The 10329-nt window shown below is 42.5% G+C and overlaps 3 protein-coding genes across 3 annotated transcripts; 1 reads left to right on the top strand and 2 right to left on the bottom strand.

Annotated features, from left to right (window-relative positions):
* Positions 1–324: 324 nt before the first annotated feature.
* LOC309564813 (histone H2B 1.1) lies at positions 325–705 on the bottom strand (the record flags this gene model as incomplete). Its single annotated transcript, XM_082269496.1, has 1 exon — positions 325–705. One exon carries the CDS (start codon positions 703–705, stop codon positions 325–327), a length of 381 nt encoding a protein of 126 aa, XP_082125622.1.
* Positions 706–1029: 324 nt separating this feature from the next.
* On the top strand, positions 1030–1422 carry LOC309564768 (histone H2A type 1-like; the record flags this gene model as incomplete). The annotated part of the gene is made up of 1 exon (XM_082269450.1): positions 1030–1422. One exon carries the CDS (start codon positions 1030–1032, stop codon positions 1420–1422), a length of 393 nt encoding a protein of 130 aa, XP_082125576.1.
* A 1500-nt stretch (positions 1423–2922) lies between these two features.
* LOC309564817 (histone H4) lies at positions 2923–3234 on the bottom strand (the record flags this gene model as incomplete). The annotated part of the gene is made up of 1 exon (XM_082269500.1): positions 2923–3234. The coding sequence occupies one exon, from the start codon at positions 3232–3234 to the stop codon at positions 2923–2925; it is 312 nt and encodes a 103-aa protein (XP_082125626.1).
* Between the last annotated feature and the right edge of the window lie 7095 nt (positions 3235–10329).

Raw genomic sequence — 10329 nt, 5'->3', positions numbered from 1 at the left:
GTCGGGTGTGTGTGCATTACGAGGCGATGAATAGGGAATGTATAGAGGCGAGTATATAGTATAGAGTGGAGATAGATCTCCGCAATAAATCTAGAATCAGGATGGGAATAGAAGGAAGGTTCGATCCACTCCCCTCCCAGTCTAGGCGATCTACAGTACTTATCTAAAGATAATTTAAAGAGAAAAGTTTTCTATTTTCTAAAAATTAATTAACTTCCTAAATGACAAAACACAAAGATCGGAGTAGAGCTCTGCTGTGATGTCTGTGGGTGGCTCTTAGAAGAGCCTTTGTGTGTTGTTGGGGTGATGGGTGGGGGAGGGGTATTACTTGGCGCTGGTGTACTTGGTGACAGCCTTGGTGCCCTCGGAGACGGCGTGCTTGGCCAGCTCTCCGGGCAGGAGGAGGCGGACAGCGGTCTGTATCTCCCGGGAGGTGATGGTGGAGCGCTTGTTGTAATGAGCCAGGCGGGAAGCTTCGCCGGCGATGCGCTCGAAGATGTCATTGACGAAGGAGTTCATGATGCTCATGGCCTTGGAGGAGATGCCGGTGTCGGGGTGGACCTGCTTGAGTACCTTGTAGACGTAGATGGCATAACTCTCCTTCCTGCTCTTCCTCCGCTTCTTGCCGTCCTTCTTCTGGCTCTTGGTCACGGCTTTCTTGGAGCCCTTCTTGGGCGCCGGGGCGGACTTGGCTGGTTCAGGCATGATCAAGGATAAGAATGTTTTCTCCGCTCTGAGAAGAGAAAGTGTACTGGCGCCGCCCTCATGTGCTGCTTATATAGGCGGTCCTATGCAAATGAGCCTCCTCCCTCCTCACTCTTCTATTGGAGGACTCAGCCATGTGATGGGGAGTGACGTCATGCTTTCCTACCTCTTTTACCGATTGGTCTAGATACAAACCTAGAGGTTATTGGCTGGCTTCAAACGTGGCCAATCACAGGGCGAGACGTCATATCATTCAGAGTATAACAGGAAAGGGAGCGGCTCCAGCCATTCACATCTCTTTGAGAACTCCATTATCACAGAATCATGTCTGGCCGCGGTAAACAAGGAGGAAAGGTTCGGGCTAAGGCCAAGACCCGATCATCCCGGGCTGGTCTGCAGTTCCCAGTCGGTCGTGTTCACCGCCTGCTCAGGAAGGGTAACTATGCCGAGCGGGTCGGGGCCGGAGCTCCCGTCTATCTCGCCGCTGTTCTCGAGTATCTCACCGCTGAAATCCTCGAGCTGGCCGGCAACGCCGCCCGCGACAACAAGAAGACCCGCATCATCCCCCGACACCTCCAGCTCGCCGTCCGCAACGACGAGGAGCTCAACAAGCTGCTCGGGGGCGTCACCATCGCCCAGGGAGGAGTCCTGCCCAACATCCAGGCCGTGCTGCTGCCCAAGAAGACCGAGAGCCACAAGGCTGCCAAGACCAAGTAATCCTCTTCCTCACCAAACACAAAGGCTCTTCTCAGAGCCACCCACAACTACATACAAAGAGCCTCATACCTCATTCTGTGTCTTACAACAAATCACATCTATCACTCAGTAGGAAAAGTTTTTCATTCCTACAAATACCTCTAAAAAGCAAACAACTTGCTTATTAACCCTTCTAATACCGGGGACTTGTAGTGAGAACATTTCCTACATCTAAAGAGAGCCTTCCACTCATTATTGGAGAATCTCCTTTCTAAAGTTCTCATCTCCCTCCAGGAACTCCTCGTCATTCCCCATCCTTTATTCCTGCTGAATGGATTCTACAAATCAGCAATTACCAAACAAAACATCTTCCCAAGGATCTCCGATATCATCCAAGTCAGGATTCTCCTGTAAAGGAAGAAAAAACGTTCAGAACTGTGATTGGCTCAAATTTCCCGCAGGAATAGCATGGAAAGTTACAATCCTCTCTGATTGGCTGATCTGACATAAAATCTCCCTTCCGGGGAAAATTCATCAACGGTCAGCCTCTGCTTCCAGGCAGTTTTATAAGCATTGAAATGTTACATTGTTTTAGGGTTTGATTTTACTACAGAATCCTCAGCCATTACTGGCGGATGAAAGGAACGCCCACAGCTCTGATTGGCTCAGATTTTAAATTTGCCCGCCTGAATTGTGGAGAACGTTACAGAGAAATAATCAGCCCTATTATACCGCCAAATCCGACATTTATCCGAGAAATATCAACACTTCATAGTTTTATTTTCACCGCTTAGTGAGGAATGACTACAAATGGAATCTGAAGATGAAAGAAAAGAGAACATATGAAAATGTTTTACATTATTTAAAGTCCTCAGAATCCCCCACACACAACATGAGGACTTCTCTCATAGATCTCTACCTTTCTATATGATGGGAAATAAAGGATTGCATGTTTCATTATCAGATCTGTGTAGAACTATATCTCCCCTCTGCCTGATATACAATTTGTACATATAGCAGATGCACAGATTTCTTCTTCCTGTATTACAATCGGAATGTTCACAAAAATTCCATCTTTGAAACATTCTATTTCTAGAATCATCTCAGTATTAGTGATCTCCATTCTTTTCATAATGAAATATACATTTTTAGGTTCAGTTCCAGGATAAACTATGATCTATTCTCCTGACTCAGCAATCGGCTCCACCACCCTGAGTGCTGACTGTACAATCTCCTATAGATCTACTGACCGCCCAATAAGATTCCACATATAATATTGTCCTGTTCTAACATCTATTGTTCAATCTGCTTTATGTTTAGCAGAGTGTATGGGCAGCCAGACATCGCTCCATTCAATTTCTTACTGAAACAATTAGCGGAAGTTCTTATTGTTACACGATAAATATATAGAAATTACATTTCTGAGTTATGAATCATCATCAGCCCTTTGTGTGAGAAGGTGGGTGGCCCTGAGAAGGACCTTTGTTGGGGTGAAGTGGGGTAAGCGGTGGGTGTCAGGGTTTAGCCTCCGAATCCGTAGAGAGTGCGGCCCTGGCGTTTTAGGGCATAGACGACATCCATGGCGGTGACGGTCTTCCTCTTGGCGTGCTCGGTGTAGGTGACGGCATCGCGGATGACATTCTCCAGGAAGACTTTGAGCACTCCGCGGGTCTCCTCATAGATGAGTCCGGAGATGCGCTTGACACCCCCTCTGCGGGCCAAACGTCGGATGGCGGGTTTGGTGATGCCCTGGATGTTGTCCCGGAGCACCTTCCTGTGGCGCTTAGCGCCTCCTTTCCCCAGACCCTTTCCTCCTTTACCGCGCCCAGACATGATGATTCTCTGCTACAAAGACAGACTGAGATCAGCTGTCTGCCCGCCCTCCTTATATACAGCCTGAGCGGACCAGATGGAAACCTTCCTGCGAAAGAGGCGGAGTCACACCATTCATACAAAATAAAGATAATCTTATTCATTTATAAGGCTCCTAATCATTATATTATATTCAGATACATTAATGTTGCATTACATACACAGCAATACATTTCCAGAAGATTCATGTATTCCTTCTTCTCATTTATTTTCGATTTATTCCTGGAGATTACACGAACAGGAAACTTAACACTTTATTACCAGAAACAAAGTAACCAGTTTCATGAAATTGTTCATAGTAATTTCATATAATTTAAATTTATAAATATTGTGAAAAGGAAACAAAGACACACATCTTCAGACATTTCACAGGCTGAGCGGACCTGATGGGAGACATGCTGAGAAGGGGGCGGGGTTCAGTCATTTATTACACTGCAGAGAAGTTAATTTATTTAGAAGCTTTTAAATGTTTTACTGAATAGAAACGGGTGTAATTTATCAGAAGCGCAATGTTTCCTTTATTGATCCACTGTACATTTTTTTCTGACATATCATGATGATATATATATATATATATATATATATATATATATATATATATATATATATATATATATATGTATATTTATTTCCCTTACTTAGAAACATTGTCAATATTTTGCTATTTCTATTTACAAAACGGGACCGATAAAATAGAAACATTTGTTTTATTAATTCATTGTACATATGTATCTGGCAGTGTCATTATTACTACATATTTCTACCAACACTTTCACTTTTTTATTCTGGTTTTAATATGAGGGAAATCTGTAACTACTTCATCTCTGAAAGACAGAACACTAATTATCGACCAGTTCCACGATCATATACAGAAGTGTATATGTTAATTTTCTCGGATATATGTCTCATCTGATGATCTCAGTGTCGGATTTGGCGGTACAATAGAGCTGATTATTTCTCTGTAACGTTCTTCACAATTCAGGCGGCAAATTCAAAACAGAGCAATATAAAATCTGAGCCAATCAGAGATGTGGGCGTTTCCTTCTTTAGCCAGTAATGTCTTTCTTATAAGGATTTCAAAGAAATGTATTCTGAGATCTTTCTCCGTTCCCCCCCCCCCAGAAAATACTTGTTCAGTAGACTTTTCTTTGATCTCTATAGGAAACATTCTCTAGCAGGGCGGATTCTGTATTGTGAAGTAAAAGAAAAAAGACTGGAAGAAATGTGACATTTATATTTCTAACGTATTTATTATTCATGGTTAGATAAACTGCCCGACAATTCAGAGGACGGTTGATCGATGTTCCCGGAGGAAGAGATATGAGATTTTAGTGTGGGATTATTCTATCTGAGATAATTGGAACGTTCCATAGAATTCCGGCGGGAAATATGAGTTATAAAATGCGAACATTGCACCAATCACAGTTCTGGGCGTTTTCTTCCGATAATAAAATGTATTTTTCCTTCCAAGGAGTGTGAAGGGGGATCTGAGATCTGTGTTCCTTTTCAGATGGGGGATGTTTGTTTGGTATTTAATATTCAATGATCTCTAATGCTGTTGAATATCTTCTGGAGATCAAAGGATGGAGGAAAATGACAGCCAGTCCCTGTAAGGAGACCACATCCTTCCTTCACACATAAATACAATATAAACAAATATAAATAAATAAATATATAGCACGTTGTTCCCTCACCCGGATCACAATAGGAAACCTACAATCAGATCTCCTAAACATGTATATGCCGCACTCACACATTCTTACAATAAAACATCCTCCACAATCTCCCGCCTTACATTGTTACTTTATCTCAAATCACACCATAGATAAAGGCATAAGCTGCCTGATAGGTAAATGACACAAAATATGTACAAAGTATCAGCTACATACAAATCTGATCACAATATCACCTCGGACAGCACACAGTCCTTTATAGAAGTTAGAAGTAGGAAATTGTCCAATAAAGTCATTTGACATGTTTACTAACATCTACATATCTGCATCTACATGCATTTCTTGTTTTGGATAAAATGTCACTTCTCCTGCAGTGAGATAGTCTCGCGGTCCCACTACTGCTTTATTTTTCTCTGTTCTTGTTATTTTGAATTACCTTTTTATTCACAATAAAATATATTGAGGAGAAAAAAAAGGCCTGCATTCTTGCTTATAAGAAAAAACTGACCTGATGGAAGACTGATGGAAGGGGCGGGGTCACAGCCATTCAATGATCTGCAGAGAATTTAATTTACTTAGACACATTGTTAAAATGTTTCCGATTTCTATTTACAAATAAGAGACTGAAATGAAACAACTGTGTTTATTGATTCGTTGTATATATATTTATCTGGCAGTGTCATGATTACTACAGATTTCTACCAGCCCTTTCACTTTTTGTTTATTTTAGGATGTAGGGGGGAATCCGTAACGGCTACATGTCATGTCTGAAAGATGAAACATTAATTATCGGTCAGTTCCCCGATCATATACAGATCTGATAATGAAACATGTAATACTTTATTTCCCATCATATAGAAAGGTAGAGATCTATGAGAGGAGTCATCTCACTATCATGTTCTGTATGTAGCAGTGGAAGGGGGGGGGGGGGTTTCTGCATTCTGAGATCATATGGAAATGCTTTACACTATTCAATAATCTTCCAATTTTATTTCTGTTTATTCCGTACTAATCAATTAATCTGCCTGAAAATAAAGTGTTACAGATATTTATTGGATACATATCTCATCTGATTATCTCAGTTCTCAGTGTGGGATTTGGTGTTATAATGGGACTGGTTATTTGTCTGTAACGTTTTTCACAATTCAAGCGGGAAGATTTGAAAATGGCTAATTCAGATCTGAGCCAATCAGAACTGTGAGCGGTTTCATTATCAGCCTTCATTGGTCAGCGATGTCTTTATGAGGAATCCAAAGAATTGTATTCGGAGATTTTTCTCCATTTTCAGCCCAGAAAAGATTTGTTCCATAGACTTTTTATAGATCTCTATAACAAACTATCTCTATAACAGAGCAAATTCTGTATTCTGATGTGCAAAATCAAACCTTAAAACAGAACAATAATATTTCAACATATATATTTCCTGGAAGTGAAGGGACAGTCCCGGAAAGAGTGATATTTTCTATGAATAATTTTCAGTGTCGGATTAGCCGATCTGAGATGATTGAGCAGATACAATGTTTCACTTTTCTTGCTTCTATCCTCCATTGTGTTGTGGAATAAAAGCTCCTTTTCAAAAAAGTTTTTTTTCAGCAAAAACATGCCCCCCTTCTCCTGGGCACCCAGTTCTTCCATGACATATTTGGGCATTCAACTCACCTCCCAGTCCTGTGCAGCACCCTCAAATCTTCAGAAGTATGAGATGAACCCCAAAAACTTGGAAAGGTGGATCTCACACGTACCAACACAGACTATCCCCCAATTTAACTGATCCCAAAAGGTTTTTGATTAAATAGCGGAATAGAAAATATGATCCAAAAAATTGTATGTATCTCACACGTACACAACCACACTAGGCCCCGATTACTATTGTTTGTACCCCTAAAAGGCTGGATGAGGAGTAGGGGGAGTATGGAACAGGCAGCACCCTCAAATCTTCAGAAGTATGAGATGAACCCCAAAAACTTGGAAAGGTGGATCTCACACGTACCAAAACAGACTATCCCCCAATTTAACTGATCTCCAAAGGTTTTTGATTAAATAGCGGAATAGAAAATATGATCCAAAAAAGTGTATGTATCTCACACGTACACAACCACACTAGGCCCCAATTACTATTGTTTGTACCCCTAAAACGCTGGATGAGGAGTAGGGGGAGTATGGAACAGGCAGCACCCTCAAATCTTCAGAAGTATGAGATGAACCCCAAAAACTTGGAAAGGTGGATCTCACACGTACCAACACAGACTATCCACCAATTTAGGGGAAAAAAATATATAATAGACAGATAGAGGGAGAGCCGAGACTCAGGAGGATTAGCACAATGTATTTTGGGGTGTCATTTTTGCTATGTGCATACTATGTGTTTGAAATATCTTATAAATCAGGGGTCTTCAAACTATGGCCATCCAGTTGTTTAGGAACTACAATTCCCATCATGCCTAGTCATGTCTGTGAATATCAGAGTTTTACAATGCTTCATGGGACATGTAGTTCCGCAACAGCTGGAGGGCCATCGTTTGAGGATCCCTGTTATAAATGAACAACTTTGTGTAAAAAAAATGCACTTTAATTTTCTTTTCATATTTTCCAAAAACTTGAAAAGAAATTACATGTTCAAAAGACTCATTATGCTTAACAGAATATACGTTTGGGTGTTTACTTTGCTAAATGGGGTAATTTTGTGGGCGTTTCATTTGCACTGGTGCTCAAGGGCCTTCTTTTTTTTTTAAACATACATTTTTATTGAAAGTTTTTCAGATAATACAGTAATAACAAAGTATTGGGTAAGGCCGTGATTACATAAACAGAAGCATTAACATCAGCTTCAAATGTGCAAATACAGGAAAAATTGTCAATGAGCAAAAAAAGGCATGTTGAGAGCCCCTAACATAGGGAACCCCCAACCATAATTGCATTATAGGCATACCAGTAAGAGTAGTACCTCAATAAACCATGGGCGAGGGCGGACCTAGAACCCGAACGGAGTGGGAAGATGAAAAGAGGAGTACCTGTCCCCCCCAATGGGAACACACTGTGAACAGGTAGTCCCCAGCGTCGCTTACTGGACAAAGCGGGCTGCCACTACCCGCCCCCTCACTCCGGGGTCCAGGCCGCCAGCGTGTGGTGAGCCCATTACAAAGCAAATGGTGAGCACCATTTACTACTAGCAGACAATTGGAAACCTCAAAACATGCCAGACTTGTTGATTACAATGAGAATCGCCATCGCAGCCTGGAGGGAACTACATAAACACACAAATGTAGGAGATGCCCATTGTAAACAAAGACTACCTATCCGACTACTAGACATCTTGATCCCATGTCTATCTACCCTAAAATGGAAGGACAGTGACATCCACTGGATTGACGACCTCTTTAGCGACATCGACTGAAACCATTTACTTCCCTCACTCAACAATACCAAATCCCTCGTTCGGAACTATAGACTTACACTCGTATCTCCACGTTCCTGACTAAAAACCCACCAGCACCCATCACTATTCCATACCCAGTATACCAGTTCCTCACAACCCCTCCTGGGTCGATAAAAGGCATCACCTTCTTCTATAACATATTCCATGCCAAAAAAAAAAACTTTTCAAAAATGAAATCCCATGATTAAGTGGGAGGGCGACCTCCAACGACCTTTCTCACCACAACAGTGGACCCACACCTTCCGGCACTCGTACGGGGTGTCGAAATGCACCAACCACTGGGAACTGTCGTAGAAAATTCTCTCCCGCTGGTACCTTACACCATATAGGCTGTCTCAATTCTACCCAGCACACTCCCCGCTCTGCTGGCGAGAGTGTGGCCAGGTTGGCAACTTATACCACATCTTGTGGACATGTAAAAACCTTACAAGCTTCTGGAACCAGGTCTTTGGCCTCATCTCCTCTGTAACACAATCGCCCATTAAGCTAAATCCGGCTTTGGCACTCAATACCCTGGCCATCGATCTGCTTCCTAGTAAGGTCAGATGGGTTGTTTCACACATTTTGCTGGCCGCTAGGGCCACCATTACTAGGAGATGGAAAAAAAAAAGAAGCACCAAACCTATTGGAGGTTGTAGCCTCAGTGACACTCACGTTTGAATTTAAGAAATCACTAGCATTACAGTCCCATTCTCTTAGGACACATACCAAACACTGGGAACCATGGATCACTTGGAATGATAAATGAGTGTTAATTGTTTCTGACTATATCTCTCGAATAACAATACCTTGTATTACTTGTTGTTTATGTAAATTTATTTTTTCTGTTGTGTCTTTTGACACCTTGAATGCATTTCTTGTATCTGCTGTTTAAAACCAATAAAAATCTGTTTGGGGAAAAAAAAGAAGTAAGTGTCGGCCATAAAAGGCCCCAAAAATTAGCTCACATGGTTTGAACTGACAGCAAATAACTTAGTATTTGATGGCTAGAGGTACAGTAGGCATGCACAGTATACAGAAGTAAGTGTTGGCCTGTATAGGCTCCAAAAATTAGCTCACATGGGTTTAACTGACAGACCATTGTTAGACCATGTGTCTGTGGTCAGATGTATCTTGGCACCAACACTGTGTGCCAGAGATATATTCACTTGCCGCTGAACATGGCCATACAGCTCTGGAATGCCCTTTTGCGAGAAATATTTCCTGCTTGGGACCTCCCATTGTGTTGTTCCAATGGCCACAAATTTACAAAAGGCCTCCGAGTCCCACAGTTGATATGGCAGTAGTTTGCGGGCTATCAGTTCCGACAAGCCAGCAGTCAAACGTTGGGCAAGAGGGTTATCCGGCATCATTATTTATTTCCGCTCCAACATTTGGACCACAGAAGCCTGCCTTTTTCCAGAACAACGTGATGACGGCATCATGGAAGGGGGAGTGGAGGGCAAATGTGAGGAGAGATGAGAAGGAGAAGGGGCTGGACGATGAGAGCCTGGAGTGTTGCTTTGTGGGTTCTGATGGTGTTGCTCCCACTGGGCTCGGTTATGGGAGTTCAGGTGCCTTCTTAAGGCGGTGGTCCCTAGGTGAGTGTTGGGCTTACCGCGACTTATGCATGGACTACAAAGGCTGCAGATGACAACACTGTTGTCAGCAACGGACACATTAAAAAAAACCCACACTGCGGAGCCATGTGCCGGCGTCCTGCTAATGCCAGATGTGACTGTACATGGTTGATGGCTCACTCCTGATACATTTGCAGTCTGCTTTCTACCTCTTGTGCAATGCAAATTCTGCCTGCCTCTCCTCCCTATCTGCCGGCCCGTCTCCCCCTCTGAACTCCCTTCCTCTTTCTCTCTTGTGGACTCCCACGTGATGTCCATAGGCTCGTCATCATCCACGTCACCTTCCCCACTACTAACATTCAAGATCTCTGAGTAGGCAGCAACAGCG

This window comes from Pelophylax lessonae (assembly GCF_965119305.1).
Source record: "Pelophylax lessonae genome assembly, chromosome: 9".
NCBI classification, from domain to species: domain Eukaryota; kingdom Metazoa; phylum Chordata; class Amphibia; order Anura; family Ranidae; genus Pelophylax; species Pelophylax lessonae.
Note: the sequence above shows the minus strand (reverse complement) of the source record. Positions and strands in the feature narration are given on the sequence as shown.